This window comes from Heloderma suspectum, chromosome 7 (genome assembly GCF_057233095.1).
Source record: "Heloderma suspectum isolate Gila_16-S chromosome 7, 16-S_ref, whole genome shotgun sequence".
Taxonomy (NCBI): domain Eukaryota; kingdom Metazoa; phylum Chordata; class Lepidosauria; order Squamata; family Helodermatidae; genus Heloderma; species Heloderma suspectum.
The window spans coordinates 121,608,035-121,630,445 of record NC_139464.1 but is presented as its reverse complement, the minus strand read 5'-3'; the positions used below and the strand labels follow the sequence as shown (position 1 = coordinate 121,630,445).

The 22,411-nt window shown below is 41.8% G+C and overlaps 1 protein-coding gene across 6 annotated transcripts in view; it reads right to left on the bottom strand.

Annotated features, from left to right (window-relative positions):
• Positions 1 to 22,411, bottom strand: part of ATXN10 (ataxin 10) — a 116,424-nt gene that overhangs the window by 26,578 nt on the left and 67,435 nt on the right. The window contains exons 10-11 of one of the 6 annotated variants that reach the window (XR_014784505.1): positions 14,486 to 14,666; positions 12,734 to 12,844 (exon numbers count right to left, since the gene is read on the bottom strand). The exons of 3 other annotated variants lie outside the window; for them this stretch is intronic. Coding sequence is in view for 1 of the 3 variants with exons in the window: in XM_084811317.1 (XP_084667443.1) it covers positions 14,841 to 14,852 (12 nt within the window). In the remaining 2 variants the exon portion in view is untranslated. Of the gene's footprint in view, positions 1 to 12,733; positions 12,845 to 14,485; positions 14,667 to 14,775; positions 14,853 to 22,411 lie in introns of those variants that run through there. 2 more of the 6 variants (XR_014784506.1, XM_084811317.1) reach the window with 2 other exon arrangements.

The following is a 22,411-nucleotide window of genomic DNA, read 5'->3' as shown; positions in this document are numbered from 1 at the left end:
AGGGATTGTAAAAGTTACAGATCATGCAGCCCTTTCATTACATCTGACCCTCACACCCGGGATAAAAGGTTCTCCAGTATGGAGATTTAATCCTCTACTGTTAATAGCTAATCAGAGTAAGCAAAAAATACAAGAAAGTTTAGAGCACTACTTTGAAGAGAATTCTATAGATACAATAAGCTCTACTTTGAGATGGGAAACTATGAAGGCTGTAATACGGGGAGTATGTATTAATTAATATACAATTAAGCACAACGAAAAAACAAAGCAGAGCACAGACTTCACTATTAAGAGAGGGAAATTAGATCCTTAACAGAGGAATATAGGAGTATGGGAACAACTAGGATTAGGCGACTATTGGATAACAAACATGCAGACCTACAGAACCTAGATATTAATAAAACAATGGTGGGGATGCTGTATACTAGACAGCGATTTTATGAATTTGATGGCAAAGGGTCATGGTTATTAGCTAACAGATTGAAGCAGTATAGGGCAAGAAATAGAATGATTGCAATTGAAGATAATCATGGGGTTAAGCATTTGGATCCTGGAAAAATTGTTAATTTATTCAGTGAACATTTTGAACAAATTTATGCAAACGCAGACAGGGATCTAGAATCAATAGAGGAATATCAGGTTACAGCGAAGGTGACTCCTTTGGTGGATGAAGTGAGGACATGGCTTGACAGACCCATTACGCTGGAAGAGATAGAGGAGGCACTCTCCTGCCTTAAGTCAAATAAATCCCCAGGCCCGAATGGGTTTACTGGGGAATTCTATAAACACTTTGAAGACATATTACTTCCACATCTTCAGTCTGTTTTCAATGGAATTTTGGAGGGTGCCCAACTTCCAGAGACTTGGGCACACTCCAAAATTGTAGGATTATTAAAACCAGGAAAAACCCACTGAAGATGGACTCTTACAGACCAATTTTGTTATTAAATAATGACTACAAACTTTTTACTCTGGTATCGACAAACTGACTGAAAAGGCATGTGGGGCAACTTGTTCATGCAGACCCATATGGTTTTCTTCCAGGAAGGTTTATAGCAGATCCTGTTTGGAGGTTATTCAGTTTGATACATTTTTGTAAGGAGCATAAATCTCCGATAGCAATGTTGGCCTTGGATTTGTATAAGCCCTTTGATTGTGTAAATTGGAGGTTTTTGAAAAGTGCTCTACAACATTATCAATTTGGCCCTGAATTTTTGAATGCGGTCCAAGCTATTTACTCGCCAACTTTGGCACAGATTGGTGTTAATAATTTAGATTCCCATAATATAAATTTGTATAGTGGTACCAAACAGGCTGCCCGCTGTCACCTATTTTGTTTACTCTAGTAATTGAATTTTTTGCAAATCGACTTCGAGCTCACCCACAAATAAGTGGAATTACAGTGGATAATATGGAACATTTGATTAGTTTGTATGCTGACGACATGTTATTGACATTGAGTAATCCATTATATGCAGTTCAGGCTCTACAAGAAGAATTAGATACATTTAAGGAAACAGCGGGCCTGAGGGTTAATTTTAAGAAATCGGACCTTTTCTGTTTAAACTTTCTTCCAGGTGAGCAACTAAGAGTTTCACAAAGACTAGGGATTCCATTAATAAATAATGGTTTTCGCTGTTTAGGGATTTATCTATTTAGGAATATACAAAAACTCTTTAAAATAAATTATGGGCAGCTATGGAAAAATATTTTGAAGGATATAAGTAAATGGGAGAAACTTAATCTTTCACTTTTCAGTCGAATAGCAACTATTAAGATGATGGTCCTTCCTAAGTTAACATATTTGTTTTATGTATTACCCCTAGAACCTCAATTTAAGACATTGCGAGTTTGGCAGAGCAGATTAGAGCAATTTATATTTAAAAGTCAGAAACCACGTACAGCCAAAGTTCTTAGATATAGGCAATGTACAGCAGGAGGATGGGGAACCCGTAATCTTAATATTATATTATGAATCATATCAGTTACGTCACCTCCTGTCTTGGTTATCAACAGATATTAATAATCACTGGGAACAGGTAGAGAGAATGATGTTACCATCACAGATAGTGGATTCATTTTTATATATTAAAAATGAACTTAAAGAGAATATGTGTGAGTGAAACCTCTACACTGAGAGCAATTTTACAGGTATGGAAAGGGAGAAAAGAAAAATTACTACCAGGGATATCCCCTATGACTCCCTCACATTGTCATCTGGCCTTCCACTCTGAGGACCGAGCTATGGATATACTAGCCTTCAAACAGAAGGGATTTTATAGGTTGAAAGAATTTTATTTAAATGCCCTGCCCCTCCCCAGAGAGTTCTGGAGGACTCATTTGAAGGAGGTTGGAATAACTTGGTGAGCATGGTATCAAGTAGGTATGTTTATCAGAAGAGAGGATATCAAACAACAGGCCCTAAGAAATTTAACACCATTTGAATCTATACTCAAACTCCTAGGCAAGGGGGAGAAAGGCCTGCTGTCACTTATTTACAGAGTGCTAACTGATTTAGATATGGGTTCAACTAACAATTTAAAATGAATGTGGGAACAGGATTGGGAAAGAGAAATAGAGGATGATATATGGAATACAATGTTGGAAAAATTCCCACTTAAATCAGTATCTATCAATATGAGAGAACAAACTTTGAAGTTTCTTCAAAAATGGTATATGACTCCTGTTCATGTAGCTCATATTCATCAGGAGCTGTCAAGATTGTGCTGGAGGGGATGCAAGGAACCAGGATCAACCCAGCATATGTGGTGGTCCCGTGTAAAAGTGGCCAAGTTTTGTACTGCAGTTGGAGAGAACACCGGAGTTGGCACTCTTAGAGGAAATAATAGAAATTGTTCCTTTAAGCCATTTGCTAGACTTTTGTTGGTGGCAGCTAGACTGGTTATTGCTCAATTTTGGAAGAACTTAAGAGGAGTCTCATTGGACGCTGCAGATTGCAATGGAGTTAAGGTTGATCTGGCAGATGCAACCATGAAACTGAAGACCATTAGGGCACAATCCTATGGAGATAGCCGTCAGCCTCCAAACTCAGAGGCTGACGACTACCCAATGCGAGGTGGCCAGAGCACAGAGCCGATCCTCTTTTTTGGCTAGATGATTTCTCCTGTCTAGCTGGGGAGCTTTGGAGCAGGAGGGGGGCAGGGCTGCGGGGCACATAGGAAGCTGTGTAAAGTGGCTTCTGCAGTCTCCTCCCTTCCCCCAGACCACCCCCTTTTCTCCATCTCCACACTCTGAGCACAGAGATGTAGCCAGCGTGGAGAGAACTGCACTGGCTATGAGGGGGCAGGAAACATGGTTTCTGGGCTCTGAGATCAGACCCCTAGTTACAACCTCAGAGCCCCAAACCCGAAAAATGCTATGTCCCCCAGATGCTGTCTAGGGGACATAGGATTGCTCCCTCTGTAGGTCTACCAACATAGACTTTATTAAAAACCAGAAAGCTCATTTGGGGGGGGGGGGATATGCATTTCCTCCCAAGTGAAATAGCCTTCCTTCTTTCACTAGCCTCAAGTAGGCCACCATACACACTAATGTTGGGGACCAAGATGATACAGCAAAAATATAACCCATATACATGCTCCAAGTGCTTCATTCCCAGTGTCCACCAATAACTACAAACTAGCAAGAAGTACAATTACATTTTATGGTGTGTCATGAATGAAATCGTTAGAAATATGCTGCAAAGATTAAGGGTTTCTGTCAAGAAGTAGCTGAGAGTGGAAAGCAAAGAGAATAATGTATTTGATGAGTGGTCTATACTGCCTTCCTTGCTTTAAAAGTATGTGTTTTTTTTTATTAGAGTTTGCATAAGGAACAAGGCAGTGGTAATCCTTATATCTGTTTGCCAACTTGCATACACACACATATAGGCAAATGTCTTTAAAAGACATATAATTCAAAAGATTTCTGGTAATTTATGATTTTTGGGAATATGCATATCCCCAGGTTTTACAAAAACAGTTATACATAGAGGCTTCTCTTAAACCCTGTAACACCAGTCAGCTAGTGATAAATTATCACATACGTTCTAGCATATCAAGTGAACCAGCCTGAACCTCTAACAAGCCACAGCAGCTTCAAGGTTAGCCTACCTAGAATGTAGAGGTACAAAGGCAGCTACAGTTAGTTTTATGTAATAAACATGGCCCCCAGACAAAGGCAAGGTGCTAATTCCTGTCTAATCCAAAGAAAGAGGGCTCATTTATTCTCTAACGTTCATAGATCTCAGAGCCTAGGATATAGGCACTTTGGCTTATAATAGATGCAACTGCGGCTTGTGGCAAACAACTCTATTATTGGAAGCCACCACATCCTGCAAATCTGCTGAAATACTTGTGGACAGAGGCTCCTTTCCCCAGGACGTATGCTGGATTGGCAAAGGCTCTGACACACACTTCCCCATTGGGATAGATGGCATAAGGAAAGATCCTTTCCCAGCCACATCAGGAAGTGCCATACCCACCCATTCAAAGCAGAACTAAAAACTTTGCCCCTATTGATTTCTATGGATTATGCTGCTCTCCTGGCTCTATGAAATATTTAAAGATAAAGACATAATGGGCCAAAATGATGATGTCCTGACAATATCACCAGAATTTTGACCTGTTTCCCCCTGCAAATACATTACATATATATCATCCCTTTCTTCCATTGAACTCAAATCAGAGTACACAGTGTTCCCAGGAAGTTTTCTATCTAAGCACTGACCAGACACAGACCTGCTTAGCTTCAGCAAGATTGCTGCTTCATAGGCCTTGAGACTGTACCGCAGGACATCTGGTTTATGTGTCTATCAGATAAAATGTTACCTACTGACACAATTTTAATAGTGTCTTATGACAGTTATCCCATTGAAATTTAAACTGAAACATTTTAAAACATTTTTTATTTTATGTTCAAAATATAATAAACTAATATAATATACAAAATATAATAAGCAACTGTAACACTGGTCCATTCATATTTCAAACATTGGGTTGCCTCTTTTATAAATTACACTACTTCAAGGTGAGCCTTTTGTAAAGGATAGAATGATAGTGTAGATTTTGTGTGTGTTTATATAACATCTTGCCAAATAAAAGAAGCACAGTTTAACATACCCAAAATAAAGCTACAAAATTAGTTCCAGGTCACCGAACACATTGAGGAGACCCTCTCTCTTACTAGGCTATTATTCAGTCCTGACCCTACCAGCCACTTAATTTCAGTCTATTGCCCATTCGTCCCTGTACTACTTCACCATAATTCATAATTGCATTTTTATACCACCCTTCTACCAAGGAGCACAAGGCTGTGTAGTTTTCCCGCTCTCCCATTTTTATCTTCTCAACAACTCCGTGAGGTAGAATAGCTTGAGAAATGTAGCCTGGGCCAAGGTTGCCTGTGAGCTTCAATCTGAATTCAGGTCGCTCTGTTCTAAGGACAGCACTCCATATTCTACTACATCATGTTGGCTCATGACCAAACTAGGTATTTGTTGCATTCATGCAACTGCATTTTTGTTACGTGAAGGTGAAGTCTGAGCAGCCTTGGGACCAGGGGTGGAGAAGTTTAACTCTCTCTGTCTCTCCTTGCCATGGTCCTGACAAAAATCCCCGCTCTGAAGCTGCTATTTGAGTTTAATGGGACACTCCCATTGGTGCTGATGCAGGCTTTAACTGAGATACAAATAGCAGCTTTTGAGACTATGGCAGAGAGAAAAAGAATTAAATGTCCCCTCCTCACAACTCATGGTCCTGAGGCTGCTCAGGCTTCCCCTCAGCTCCTATTTACACAGGATAAAAAAGCATATTTATTGCATTCACGCAATTAATGTCACACCCAGTTTAGCCCTTACTGGCAACTCATAGCTTCTTTTTCCTTCTTTTTCTTTTAAGGGGTCTTTGAAAACATGATTTGAGTAAATTTAGACAAATGGCTGTAGCATGTTGACTGCATAAACATTCACCAACAGGTCATCTGCGGTGTCCAGACACATGAGCCAAGCATTACCACAGCCCAACAACTGAACACAAACACTGGAAATCAAGCAGAATAATGTGAAGCTTAATTTTCATAGGATCATTTCTAGGGGCTGTTTCATACATGACATTCCGTCTACTAAGATCTAAAAGATTTACTATGTAGGAAAGCTATTATGTGTAAAGCAGAGCAAATACAATTCTGTAAAAAAAAAATGTTAACAGAATAGGACTTCCATAATCTTTAAAAAGAACCACTAGTTTTGATTTATTGTTTAGCACACACCAACTACCTTTGGTAAGAATCAGGTCACATTTTGTTATCAGCAGTACATACTGCTTACTTTGTTTAAAATAGCATTCAGATTAAGAAAGTTGAAGTGGTCTCCATAAGGAGGCTGTATAAAAGTAGATCATATTGTTTATGCTGACGACTTGTGTCTAAGACAGAACTCCATCTTATGCTGAGATTGCAATTCCGAAGGTTCACTTGCAGACTGAAGCAGAGATCTGAGCACCACGGCCACCCAAGTAGTGGCAACTTCCCAGAATGGCACACCCTACATCCTATTGCAATTATGATTACAGTTTCCACAAGTGATCCACAGAAAACTGTCTGCAGTGTCATTGCTGAAAATATCTCTTGTTTGACAACCTTTCACAGAGAAAACTGAAAACTGATGGACTGCACTTTCAATTACTTTTTGCATTGCTATAGTTCTATTAAGAGAAGGACAGAGAGAGAAAGACCTGAAATGCTTGTAGGGAAATCACTCCAACCTATGAAAAGTGTCCAACCTATGAAGGGTATCCTATGAAGAATACCAAAGGCAGTGAGCCTATGAACACCAATTGCTGGGGAACATGGGTGAGAGGGTGCTGTTGCGCTCGTGTCCTGCTTGTGGGTTCCTGCTCAACAGCTGGTTGGCCACTGTGTGAACAGAATGCTGGACCAGATGGACCCTTGGTCTGATCCAGCATGGCTCTTCTTATGTTCTAATTTACATTTTGCCTCAGAGTCAGACAATGACAAATGCATGCAGTAAGTATCATGACAGGCTCTCAGCTTTGCCTCCGTTAAAAGAAGTAATGTTCTGCTATGTTTATCAGCACAAAAAATAATGAAAACTATTTTCCTTTGTCCAGCCACACAAGCAATAATTGCAACAACAACAAAATTCCATTGTTGACACTTGGGATGGACGTAAGACAATGGCAACTTAGAAACTAGCAAATTTAAATTGTGGCAACAAACTCCAACAGCGAATTTACCCATATTTGTTCCGAATACAGTCTACAGGTGTTGTTATACACAGAATTCCGCCTCACTCACAGAGGTGCAGATACCCAATAACTGCTTTTTTGTGGTACGGATCAGCACAAGTATGACTAGAAGTCATACTTTCACAAATGTACCTGATTTTGCTGTAATTTTGATTTTTCATACTGTAATTGTATGGACGGTACAAGTGCGCAAAGCAACCTCATCTGCCATATCATCCCTTTCATGCTATAATTGAACATTGTGCTTTCCATCACAGTTTGCTTCCAAATCAGGATTGGAAACCTCATTAAAACCAGGACTTTCAATTCTAGTCTGAGCATGATGTCTGAATTAGGTAAACTATAGTTACCGCAAAGTAGAAAGTGAGGAGCAGAATCAAAGTGCTCAAAGTGAGCAGAGCACTATGATTTGGCCATAACATATGAACTGGGTCACTGACTCCTGACTTTCTACCTCACCCCCCACCCACCCCTGGCTCTACCTTTATGGAATAGATAGCAACTACACAGAGAAGCATGTGAGGGGGGGAAACAAGAAATTGTATATTATAGCCACAGTACAAGAGTACACAGTTCTTTAAAAAATGATTCTGTATTTAAAATAAAATGAATATCTGTATGCTTTGTTATACCTTAGTAGGGAAGTACAGATTTTGTAAAAATCCATTCCATCTGCATTCATGGATTGTCAGGTGTCTTTCATTCCATCATCCACTCATTGGTGGAATTGGATTCTTTCCAATTTCACAAATGTGCACAAATTTACATTTCTGCAAGTTTGCACCTGCGAAAAATGCACAAATCCACCTCCATATGCATTTTCATGGTTTAGTCTATGGGGGAAATGTGCATTTTTAGCTGGTATTTTTTATTTTACGTATTTTTCTATGACTAAATTTGCGTAAAATTCCAGAAAGTGTGTGTGGGGGGGAACGGTTCACAAGTTCACAGAATCCGTGTGATTTGGGAAAAGGTGGTCCACTGCAGAATCCGCAGGTCAGACGCACAGAAATCTGAACTCCTTTGATTCTGTTGCGGATTTCTCCAACATCCCTATACATTAGTCTTGTTTGTGTACTAGAAGGCCCACAAACAAAACAAGGAAAAATAAACTGCTGACATTTTATTCTCAAAAACAGAATCATGCTTTTAAATTTTTCATTCTGAAAAGAATATATGGTTGAGAACATTTGAGTGAAGATTTTTTTTGAAGCACAATACCTCATATCATCTATATTATATGGAAAGGAAAACAATCCCCCTGCACCATGCGTTGGCTAGGTATGTAAAAATCTTCATATTTTATATGGAATAAATATGTGAAATTCCTTCTCATAGAAATCTTAATGGAAATTATTATACAAATAAAGCGTATAAGCAAAACTCCAAAAATATAGTTTTATAATGAAAAAAAAAACACCTTTATGTCCTTCCTTGCTCTCAAGAATTACCATCAACATACTGTTGATCTTTACTTTAAGATTTATACAAATAATTCCTGGATATCAGGTGCCCATGGCCCACAAATAGTATTATTGGAAGGTTTGCATAAAACAACCTTTTCCAAAAAAAGGCAGAAGTGCAATTACTTTCCTCCTTACATCAGCTAAACTTTGGGTGACAGCTAAATGAGGAAGAGGGCGCTATGTGGTTGAGAAAGTTGGAGCCTGTTTAGCTTGAACTCAGGTTTCTCTGAAGCCTAGCAAGGCGTGACATACTCCTGCAGGGAGGTGTGTATTCAAGGAACTCTTCAATTACAATGCATGCCCTCTGCTGAGGCCGCTATTTCTCCTGTTGCCTCTGGGACTGGAATGGTAACAAAGGCAGTATGCCTGGAATGGAGAAAGGTTATGGAGCTGAGTCACTGGTATCTAGGGAAGTTAACAAGAAAATATTATGGGAGTGGGGACGAAAGAAGCATCATCCCCTGGTGTTTTTCCCCTGCTTCATCTGGGAGAATGATTTGAAATAGGGGTTGCTCCAGTGGCTGCTTCCTGACACTGTCTCAAGAAGGAAAGTCTTCCCCATTATCAGAGCCCTTGACATCCTCTTCTGATACAGAAGTGTCTGAATCCAGGGCCTGGGCCATGACCACATTAATCTGTGACTGAGATAGAAAAATAAGTTGCCTTTTACCTGCCTCTGCCAACTGTCCTCTATGTGGCATTGTGTCAGTCAGGGCAAGGACTGCTTTACCATCAAATTAAAAAAAAAGGTAAAGGTGTCCCCAACCAGTCGTGTCCGACTCTAGGATGTGGTGCTCATCTCCATTTCTAAGCTGAAGAGCCAGCGCTGTCCGAAGACGCTTCCGTGGTCATGTGGCCAGCATGACTGAACACCGAGGTGCACGGAGCGCTGTTACCTTTCCCTCTGAAGCGGTACCTATTTATCTACTTGCAATTTCTTGCTTTTGAACTGCTAGGTTGGCAGAAGCTGGGACTGAAGACGGGAGCTCACACCGTCACGCAGCACTCAGGTCTCGAACTGCTGTCCTGCCGACCTTCCAGTCTGCAGTTCAGCGTCTTAACCACTAAGCCACCACGGCCCCCATCAAATACTCCACTGCAAATGACATCCCACTTTATCTCAGAGTTTAAAAGCTGTACCACCTTTACTACATTCTATGTGACAAACCCTTATCTGCACATTCTTCTTAACATTTTGTTAGCAGGCTGCTCACCAGTAGGGGAGGCACTGTGGGCTCCCAGGATAGTTAGCAACCATGGAAGCTGCTACTTTAAGGGCACAATCCTATGGAGATAGTCATCAGCCTCTGAACATCCAATGCAGGGCGGCCAGAGCATGGAGGATCCTCACCTCCATGCTCCAGCTGCCCTGCATTCTTGACTAGACACGCAATTTCGCCTGCCTAGCTGGGGAGCTTCAGAGCAGGAGGGGAGGAGGCCCCACAGCACATCAGAAGCTGCGTAACATGGCTTCCGTGGTCTCCTCCCCTCCCCGTCCCCAGGACTGCCCCCTTTTCTCTGTCTCTGTACTCCATTTCCAAGTGCGGAGACGTAGCTGGCACGGAGAGAACCATGCTAGCTATGAGGCAGCAGGGAGCACGGTTTCTGGGAATCGAGGTCAGAGCCCTGACCTTGGTTTCCAGAAATCAGAAAATCCTATGGCTCTCTAGACAGTGTCTAGTGGCCATAGGATTGCTCCCTCTGAAGCTCTGCATGAGCGAGACTAGGTAAGGCAGGAAAACTGACAGCATGAAACAGTTTTGCCCAAAATCCCTGAGAGTCATGTATCTGGCAGCACCAACCTAGTCAAAACTGCACAAATTAAAAAAGCACAAAGATGGGAAAACTTAGAGCGTGATCCTATGCTGGCTGGGAAGTTCTGCGAAACATGCACAGGACTGGGCCCTTAATTATGCACACATATGCCGGTCCTGGATTGATATCTGCATGCATAATTGAGGCATAATCACTGGTCTATGTGTAAGAGTGAGAATTTCTAAATTTCTGGAAATGCCACCATTATAGGCTCAACATTTCCTTGAATACTTCGCCCATCCTGAACAGACCTTTTTGCATTCGTGATGGTTCTGAGCAACAGTTTCCCAATCCTATCATTTCAGCCCCGAACAGCTATCAATGCCACCTGGGAACGTTCCTGCAACCTTTCTGTGGCTTTGACATGTCATGTATGACTTTTGTGCTTTAGAAGCTTTGTCAAACAGTATAAGAGCTCTGAGCACTGGTCCCTCAGTGTGCCAGTTACCAAATCAGTTCCACCAAGCTGCTGAAATCACTCCTCACTTGGTGCCAGTTCAGTGGATAAGTTCCGTTCATGGCTATTGGACCAGTAACATACAGGGACCACGCTACTGGAACCACCTTGGTCTCCAGGCATCCCATTATTGGCAGGATTCCTTCTGCTTTTAGGAGGGTAGCAAACTCCAAAGCTCCATTGGCCCTGGGATAAGCCCAGAGACAGAATCTTTTGAGACGCCTGGAAAACTGTTGTTCTGCCATCCTCCTCCACAACCTTTTGCCTGGACTCCCCATGGTCTGACTGCCTAGGTTCTCACTTTGCTCAAAGCAGAGACCCTCTGCAACATCCTTTTTCAAACAGGCATATTTGCCCACTGAGACCCTAGGAGTTTCAACACACCCAATCTTCAGCTTCAGGAATGGTTACTCAAACCCAAGCAGTGGTATATCTCACAACTCTACCCTATATTTAGGAGGACCTTCATCTACAAAGTATAATCCCCTACTCTGCAAACCCCCTTCCTATTGTGTGTATTGTGGTCTGATTTTGTACAATATTGGTTGGGAGACTGGCCACTGTTATGCAGTCTTCCCCTGGCCAACTAGTAGGAAGGATTATAACCCAGACTCCTGTAACCTCCCCCAAATTTCCTCTCTATGCCCAAATCAGTCAGCCAACTCTTCCGGAAGATTTGGTTGAGCTGAGTGCGATTGTAGTCATGAAGAAAGGCCTACAGCCTTTTCCCTGAGAGGAAACAGGAGGAAGTGGATTACACACAAGGCACTGAAAATTGGACTGTGTATGTTCCAGCCATAGGTAACCTCATTCCATCATCCCCTTTTGTGCCAGGATTAGCCCAATCACACCACCCATTGTTAGGACAAGCCTCTTTGAAATCATTTATTTCCCCCACTCATTGCAATCTCATTCCAAACCTTTCTTATCTTCCCTCAGTAGTGTTAGGGCTCCTTATTTGCTTATCCCCAACCTCCTTAGACTCCGAAGCCCTGCCCAGATCAACTCAGACGATACATGCATGTCCATAGCCTAGCTCACATACCATAGCCCCAAGTCCAGCCACTTAGAGAACTAAGCTAATTTTCCCACACATTAGCTTTTCACTCCAGGTACATTGAGGTCTGTAACTGCTCTACCAAGTTAATTTACCTGTTTAATGAGTGTATATCTTAAATTCTTGAGTGTGTTTAATACATTACCGTTATTGAAGTGTGTGTGTGTGTGTGTGTGTGTGTGTGTGTGGCGGGGGGAATATCATTGGGTCCCCTCTTGCCAGACATCTATTGCCAAAACCAAAAGGTCCCTTAACAAATGCATGTCTTGAAAACATGCATACGTTTGTACACATGTCTCAAGGAGGACATCTGGTAACAGTTCTAACACCCAGGGGATCTTTCAACAATTGTAGGGCATTTTTACCTTGTAATACTTTTGATCTGAGATAATGTTTTACACATTTTTAAGCACATTGAGGAAAACCTAATCACCCAAGTTCAGTTTCTGCAGATACCATCTACAAGGTTGAGATGGGGAACAACCAGCATTATCAAGTAGCCTTCATCCACAGTGCTTGCTATGAATCATAACACAATGTTTAATAATAACAAGATCCAGCATAGAGAGAGTTGTTAATATTTGGGATGAATGTAACAGATCCAAAATTAATGCAGGTGTATTAATATATACGAGCTTGCTTGTTATGGGTAGAAATGTTTATACATTCTTACCATTGTAGGCTGATGAAATTGCATAAACAAATTAGTGATAATAGGAAGTGTTTGATGTTTACGATGCTGGCCATGACAGAACTTGGAAGGCAACAATTCCCACAAAGGATTCTATAATACAGGAAAAGTTCAGACAAATTAAGAGGGTAATCCTATGCATGTTTAGACAGAAAAAAGATCCTATAACACCCAGCAAGGCTGTCTGGGGAATGCTAGGAATTGTAGAACCTTTTTCTGTCTAAACATGCATAGGATTGTGTCCTAAATGTCCTAATACAACAGCACAATCTTACCCCAATCCAGTCTTTCTTTCCACTTCATGGTATCTCACATTTGTTCATACTACAGCAAGACAGTGATAATGTAGTAAGTGAAAACCTGATGAGACAAGTTTTCTACTATATATTAGCCTGATGTTCTGATCATAACCTTAGACATAAAGTTCTCTGATGGCTGCTTGCTTTTCTCTCACTAGTAACTGCACTAACTCCACTAACATCTGGCAGATTTCTTGTCCTCCAAGCTATCCCCATAACAGGGTTCAACTGCATGGATCTCACTTCAATAACATATCCGTATTAGCCAGGCTTGTTAAGTTTAACATGACTAAAGTTTGTATAAACTTGTAACTTGCCTTTGTGATTTATGGGTCTGTGAAAGCCATATATTTACTATAAAGAATATACAATAACCCAGGTATGCATATATTGTAGCACTAAGCGTTCCGGGGCAGAGATGACTGATGCCTTGGGCTCTTCTGAACAAGACAATACATGAAGCAACCTATCGGAAGATTATATACTGCTTTCTTAAGTCAAAGTTAAAGCTACCAAGGTTTCATGGTGTGTTTGCTTTCTCTAGATACCTGGCAGCTTAGCAACAACAACAACCCCCAACCCTGCAGTGCATGCAAGCACACCCAGGTTTACATAAGTATAAGAAATATATTAAATTTGCAATACATCATTTACCATAACTAATCTTGAAATTAGTTTAAAAGTTCTTTTAAAAATATTTCACTTTTTAAAACATCTCCATTTTTACTTTGGTTTTCTTTCTGGTGGGCTCACTAAAAAGCTGGTCCACAAAAAGGAAAACATTGACCTACTCTGTGGGCTCTATGGGTTCACACATGGATTCCTTTCTCAGCATTGGATGACTCACTGTGGAGTGGATGAACTAAACCCATTGGAAAACAAAGTTGGAGATAATCTGACATGACAGGAATGTTTGTATCTGTGATAGTCGTTCACATGTGCAAAAGCCCTTTTGAAAAATACCTTTTAGGGTCAGTTAATATTCCTCCCTGTAATCATGAACACGGTTTCAGAAATGCATAGAAGAAGACTTGCATGCACCAAGGTCTAACTGCAGGGAACCACCACTCTATACCTGGTTCAGACCCAATAATAAACTCTGGTTTGAACATTACAAGCATGAGCAGCTGTGTGCCTTGGGCTCACAGGCTCTCCCTCCCTTCTCTTCAAGAACAACCATGAGGAGATCAGACATCTACTCCTACTTTTAAACTGACCAGTTTCTTATTATATCAGAACTAGAAGAACTCTGGTTAAACTATGGTTTGTTAAGCCAGAATACTAAACAATGGTTTTATCCTGACATGTTTGAACAAAAATAGTTCAAAACCAGAGTTCCCCCAAGTTTGGACAAAGCAAGGAAGGACAGGTTGCTTACCAATAACTGTGGTTCTTCGAGTGGTCATCTGTGAACTCACACACATGCATTACGCACCTGCACAGAACAGTCACTTGGAACATTCTAAGAGCCTCATTTCCAAGTCCGCTGGAACCTTAACCTCTAGTCCAAGAGATTTTGTCATTCTGATGATTTATTCTGCGTATGGCCTGATGTCATCCAACAGGGAGAGAGGGTTTTGATCCCCTACTGCAGCATCCAGAGAGGAGGTTGAAGCCTGTACAGATGAGGTGGAGGACGAGTCTAAGCAATAGTTATCCTATCATTAGCTGGGTCATTAAGCAGTATCTCCAAGGGTTATTAACCAGTATTTCCAGAAGGAGCCAGCAATGGTTGGGTGAGTTGCACTGCCAGTGGTAATGGTGTAGCGGCCAGTAGTTCTGGGAGTTTTTCAGGAACGTATCTTGAAGAAGTTAGTTGGAAGAGGAGGGCAAAGAGTGAGTGGTGAATTCGTAAACCTTGGTACCATTGTAGTTTCTGATAACTGAGCATCAGGTGGTTTAGATACTGTGTGAGATGGTGTTGCACAGTTACAGGTTAGGTCATTCTAGACAGTGGGGAGAATGAGAATGTTGGAGATGGGAATGGTGACACAGAAAGTCTCTATCTTGTACTCATAATGGTCCAATCAAGGTGGTGAGTAGGGAAGAGACCTACAGAAGTAGGGGCAACTATGGCTCTCCCACAGCATATTGTAACGATGGAGAAGAAAACCTCCCAAAGAAGCCAGTGGGGTCTGTCAGTATCTAGGGGATCTATGCCTCCATGGAGAATGGTCTTGAGGGAGGTGATAGTATGGTTCCAGTGAAAAACATTCCCTGGATTCACCCTCTGATATCGAGCCCAGACACTGGATAATGTCTGGGGAGTTACTGTCCCATGAGAGTTGCAGTTTCTCAAGGATCAGCATCAGCAATCCATTAGGAACCGTAAACCCTATACGGTTCCAGACCAGCCTCTCTCAGGGAGCGCCTCCAGCAACACCAGATAGGCCGCTCAACAAGATCAGCCTCGGATGGCCTTCTCTCTGTCCCATCAGCCAGGACAGCTAGGCTGGTGAGGACGAGGGAGAGGGCCTTCTCTGTGGTGGCCCCCACTCTGTGGAACTCCCTCCCTAGGGAACTCCGCCATGCCCCCTCTTTAATGAGCTTCCGCCATGCATTAAAAACATGGTTGTTCAGGCAGGCATTTGGGGTGGGCTAGGGTAATTTTAGAAATGTGATGTTTTTAATGTTGAATTTTATTGTATAAACTGTTTTTATTGTTGTACATTGCCCAGAGTGGCTGGGTGACCGGCCAGATGGGTGATTAATAAATTTAATAAATAAATAAATAAATAAATAAATGAGTTTGAGGTGCCGTCTGTACTGAGGGCGGCTGATTCGGAACTGGTGTAGGTTCAGGTTCAATGTCAGACTCTATCCGATTAGCCATCTTTTTCTTTTTCGGTCCCAAAGCCCAGGGGTTAGCAGGGTCTTTACTTCAGGACTTGGTCTGCTTGACCTTTTTGGTCTTGTCTGTGAGTACCGAAGGGCCTGTTTTGGGTTGTTGGTCTGAGAGAAGTCAAAGCTGTTGGTACGGCACGGGCGGGTACTTCTGATACCAGGGAGAGTTGCCGCTAACTATCTCCACAGGATTGCGCCCTAAATGTGTTTTTCCATCCAACGTGCAGGTTTTTAAAATGCAAGCTGCATCAGGTGGGGGAGATAATGAATGGGATCAGAGCAGGAGTGAGGGGAAAATTGATCCTTTTCTCACCTCTGAGTCCTGAGGAAAATCCCTCACCTGATGCTAATATTTGCACTGGGAGGATATCTGCCAAAGCAAATAACTTCAGAGGAGAGCTTTTCAGAGGAGAGTTTAATTATCTTGTACACCTCCTCCAATCATCTCTTTGATGGAATTTGCATTTTTAAAAACCTTCACATTAGACACATTTAACATAGCATTTAGTTTGGCCCTGAGGTGCAAGAAGCTACAGCAGAGTACAGTCTTAAAACGTAATACGGATCAACCATGATGAATACTCAGCTCTTGTAATTCCCATTGTCCTGAAAGTATATGGATACATCTCCTGAACTGTGAACTACAATTCCTCACGATGTCACTAGACCTTATGTAATCTACTGCCTTAACACCCTTACTTGGAAATAGGGCTGGAACTTACTTCAAAGTAAATCTATTTAGGGTAATGGTCAAGCTCCACTATCCAAGGAGGCTACAAGTTACCCACTTTGACAATACATCAAAAAAAGAAAGGTCCTGACCCAACTCTAGCTTCGTGCTACTAGACACACACAACAACTTGTAGCCCCAGATGGGGATGTGTGTCCCCTTCTGCATTGAAAGTCACATCCAGAAAGTTAAGAAGGAACCAGATGAGTTTTGCAAAGTGGATAGGATAAACATCTGTTTAATGCACAAAAACATGCATGAGTTTCCCTCACAGAATCATGGCAAAAGTTTGTTTTATTAATATTATAATTGCTTCTATTTATGAAATAATTTACAGGGTGTTTTTGACTATTCATCCTATTACTCAACAGTTGTCAGTATGAGATAATCCAAAAGGGTGTTCCAAAACTATCTCAGAAAGCTATTATAGGTTGATTTTAATAATAATTACTCCTAGTAAACACAAATGTCATTGGCAAATGAAAACTAAAAGATCCTATAGCACACGAAGCATAATAATGGCCATCTGCTTTAAGTCCTTGAGGCTCTGATCTCTAGTGTTTCAACTTAATCAACATTTCTTCAATCATTAGTTTCTTCATTCCTTATACATTCAAAAATGGAGTGAGGCAACAAGACTGAAATCTGGCAGGACAGCTGAGCTTGCTCATAAAATCCACCACTTGTCTGTGGTGGATTGTCTAACCCCCTGCATCCTTCTGAAGAATGGAGACATTGTAAAGTAATCCTCTCTTCTCCTACCAAGTATCACAGTCAATTCAGCAATAACTCCCTTCAAGTATATCAAAAGTTGCTGAAAGATTCAAGTTTTATTAAAATGTATCAATCCTTTATTCTCATCATAACCAATGGACCTTTTAAACAGGTACTGCATGCTTAAAAGTGCACATTCTTCTTACATCTATTCATTTATACCTCTATACGCAAACAAATAAATACATTTTATGCCAGGCAGCTTCAGGTCAATTTACACATTACCTTTGCGGTACAGTTGCTGCCACAAAACAGTTTTGCTGTGGCCTGCTCCCACACAGCAACAGCAATGGATAAAGACACTGTAATGTGGGTTGCCCAGATCATGTGGGTACTTCTCACAGTAGGGGAAAGAGCAGTGGGGAGAGAAGAAAAACAGAACGCCTTCACAGCAACTCAACAGATATAGTGGGCTGGTCTCCAGAAATCCAGTATCCAAACCCAACCTCATTTCAGATTCTATCCCATCCCACCATTAGAACTGCATATATCATGCACAGCAACCCAAATCCTTCCACTTGTCTCACTGAAACAAGCAACCGTAGAAGCCCAAAGCCATCAGGCACACAGAATATTTTATTGCCAAGCAAAATGCCAAGCCTTTCAAACAGTTCTTCCTCAAGGGAAACTATAAAGCCACAAACATCACACACACAAGACCACATGACTTGTGAACAGTGAATGGTAAGTTGAAAAACACTCATTTCAGAAGAGTGAGTTATTCTCATCAATTTAAATATATACTGAATGCTGAAACACTTACATGAATGATTGGATTTAACTCACATGTTGAGCATGGCAATACATTTCCCATAGCGTGAACCTGAAATTCATACTGGTTTGGTTCAGGCGATCATATCTCAGCATATCAAGCTGAGATGTGCACACGTTCCCCTGCAAATGCAGCCCCTCCACACAAGCTGTGATTAAACCAATAAGTATCTAATTAACCACAGTTTCCTGTTTCAGTGGAACGGTTGAACTACGGCTACCTACTTTGGAAAAAAACGTAATACAAAACTGAATTCAAACTAGCGATTAATATCTCACCTTGTTCTGAAGCTGGTAACCCTAGCTTACCTGTTGAGATTAAATTGAAAACTATGGCTAATTAGGGGCTTCCTGGTTTGACTGCTGTGTGACATGAAGGGAGGAAAAAAGGGGCTCGGGGGGGGGGGGGGCTTGTGTGTATCTTGGCTTAACAAGCTGAGATACAGTTATTGCAACACAGCCTCTGTAAGATTCCTTACGTACCAACTATTCAGCGGCACCTCTGAATGATGGTAACGTTGAGGACTTTAATTCTGCTTCTGCTGCCAATATACCTAAAGTAGAGCAAACCTACTTTAGGAGATATGTCCAGATTCAGCTCCATCTCAATTTGCTTGGGAGAAGAAACTGAATTCCTCCATTTGTTATACATAAAGCAGCTAAATGGGCCTCTGAGCCCGTCTAGCCAATCTACCTTTCAGTGGGAGGGGAGGGGATTGCAGAGGCCATAGGATACTGTGCAAACCAGCCTCTCCTCTCCCTTCCCCACCCATTGGCATGCCCCCTTTTCCCCCCTCCAACTTCTCTTATGAGGTCGCAGTTGCAACCTGTCTAGGGTGCCACAGGATTGCTCTCACAGAATCTTGGTAACTCAGGGGAGGGGAAATCCCATGTTTTCAGTGCAACCATAATTTATTTTGTAGTTCAGGAACACTGAAAACTAGAAATTTCAAAACAGGTCCTGTAGTAAGTTTGCCACTCAAATCTTGGTGAAATTAAGCAGGCTTTGGCCATCTAATTCCCTAATAACAGTTTCAAGAACATCACCCTGATTATATCTAGACTCTTGTAGGTAGTGAAATTATTATGTATAAATAATAATAATTATGTATAAATAACCCCTTCAGCAAAGGAGATCGTTACCTTGTCATGGTGCTGGAGCTTGAGCACCTCAATGACGTCATGAGCTAAACCGTGAAGGGACACCCAACACGGGAAGAACACGGCAGAGATGTCAGACTAAATACAATCCCTGGGGAAGGAAACGGCAACCCACCCCAGTATTCTTGCCATGAAAACTAAATGGATCAGTACAACCAGAGATATGTCGGTATACCATCGGAAGATGGGACTCCCAGGTTGGAAGATGGTCAAAATGCTACTGGGGAGGAACAGAGGATAAGTTCAACTAGCCCCAGATGTGATGATGCAGCTAGCTCAAAGCCGAAAGGACGGCTAGCAGCCGATGGTGCTGGTGGTGAACGACAAATCCAATGTTCTAAAGATCAACACACCATAGGAACCTGGAATGTCAGATCTATGAGCCAGGGCAAATTGGATGTGGTTATTGGGGAGATGTCAAGATTAAATACAGACATTTTGGGTGTCAGTGAACTGAAATGGACTGGAATGGGACATTTCACATCAAATGACCACCAGATCTACTACTGTGGACAAGAGGACTACAGAAGAAATGGAGTAGCCTTCATAATTAATAATAAAGTGGCTAAAGCAGTGCTTGGATACAATCCAAAAAAATGACAGAATGATCTCAATTCGAATTCAGGGCAAGCCATTTAACATCACAGTGATCCAAATATACGCCCCAACCAAACGACACCTGGAATTACAGGTAAGCATGGTCTGGGAGAACAAAATGAAGCGGGACATAGGCTGACAGAATTTTGCCAAGACAACTCACTGTGCATAACAAACACTCTCTTCCAACAACCTAAGAGACGACTTTATACATGGACTTCACCAGACGGTCGACACCAAAATCAGATTGACTACATCCTTTGTAGCCAAAGGTGGCGGACATCTATGCAGTTGGTAAAAACAAGACCTGGAGCTGATTGTAGTTCAGATCACAAACTTCTTATTGCACAATTTAGAATCAGACTAAAGAGAATAGGGAAGACCCACAGATCAGTTAGATATGAGCTCACTAATATTCCTCATGAATATGCAGTGGAGGTGAAGAACAGATTTAAGGGACTAGATTTAGTGGACAGGGTCCCGGAAGAACTATGGACAGAGGTTCACAACATTGTTCAGGAGGCGGCAACAAAAAACGTCCCAAAGAAAACCAAGAAGGCAAGATGGCTGTCTGCTGAGGCACTGGAAGCAGCCCAAGAAAGAAGGAAAGCAAAAGGCAACAGTGATAGGGGGAGATATGCCCAATTAAATGCAACATTCCAGAGGTTAGCCAGAAGAGATAAGGAATTATTTTTAAACAAGCAATGCACGGAAGCGGAAGAAGATAATAGAATAGGAAGGACAAGAGACCTCTTCCAGAAAATTAGAAACATCGGAGGTAAATTCCAGGCAAAAATGGGTATGACCAAAAACAAAGATGGCAAAGACCTAACAGAAGCAGAAGAGATCAAGAAAAGGTGGCAAGAATATACGGAAGATCTGTATAGGAAGGATAATAATATCGGGGATAGATTTAACGGTGTGGTCAGTGAGCTAGAGCCAGACATCCTGAAGAGTGAGGTTGAATGGGCCTTAAGAAGCATTGCTAATAACAAGGCAGCAGGAGATGACGGTATCCCAGCTGAACTGTTTAAAATCTTGCAAGACGATGCTGTCAAAGTGATGCATGCCATATGCCAGGAAATTTGGGAAACACAAGAATGGCCAACAGATTGGAAAAAATCAACTTATATCCCCATACCAAAAAAGGGAAGCACCAAAGAATGTTCAAACTATCGAACAGTGGCAACTATTTCACATGCCAGTAAGGTAATGCTCAAGATCTTGCAAGGTAGACTCCAGCAATTCATGGAATGAGAATTGCCAGATGTACAAGCTGGGTTTCGAAAAGGCAGAGGGACTAGAGACCAAATAGCCAATATCCTCTGGATAATGGAGAAAGCCAGAGAGTTTCAGAAAAACATCTATTACTGTTTTATTGACTATTCTAAAGCCTTTGACTGTGTGGATCATCACAAATTGTGGCAAGTTCTGGGTGGTATGGGGATACCAAGTCATCTTGTCTGCCTCCTGAGGAATCTGTATAACGACCAAGTAGCAACGGTAAGAACAGACCACGGATCAACGGACTGGTTTAAGATTGGGAAAGGAGTACGGCAGGGCTGTATACTCTCACCCTACCTATTCAACCTGTACGCAGAACACATCATCTGACGTGCTGGGCTTGATGAAGCCGAGGCTGGAGTTAAAATCGCTGGAAGAAACATTAACAATCTCCGATATGCAGATGATACCACTTTGATGGCTGAAAGCGAGGAGGAGCTGAGGAGCCTCATGACGAAGGTGAAAGACAAAAGTGCAAAAGCTGGGTTGCAGTTAAAACTCAAAAAAAACAAGATTATGGCAACCAGCTTGATTGATAACTGGCAAATAGAGGGAGAAAATGTAGAGGCAGTGACAGACTTTGTCTTTCTAGGCGCAAAGATTACTGCAGACGCTGACTGCAGCCAGGAAATCAGAAGACATTTACTTCTTGGGAGCACAGCAATGACAAATCTTGATAAAATAGTGAAGAGCAGAGACATCACATTGACAACAAAGGTCCACATAGTTAAAGCAATGGTCTTCCCCATAGTAACCTATGGCTGCAAGAGCTGGACCATAAGGAAGGCTGAGCGAAGGAAGATAGATGCTTTTGAACTGTGGTGCTGGAGGAAAATTCTGAGAGTGCCTTGGACTGCAAGAAGATCAAACCAGTCCATACTCCAGGAAATAAAGCCTGACTGCTCACTAGAGGGAATGATCTTAAAGGCAAAACTGAAGTACTTTGGCCACATAATGAGAAGACAGGATACCCTGGAGAAGATGCTGATGCTAGGAAAAGTGGAAGGCAAAAGGAAGAGGGGTCGACCAAGGGCAAGATGGATGGATGGTATTCTGGAGGTGACGGACTCAACCTCTTGGGGGAGCTGGGGGTGGCGATGGCTGACAGGAAGCTCTAGCGTGGGCTGGTCCATGAAGTCACAAAGAGTTGGAAGCGACTGAACGAATAAACAACAACAACAACAACATAAATAAATAAAT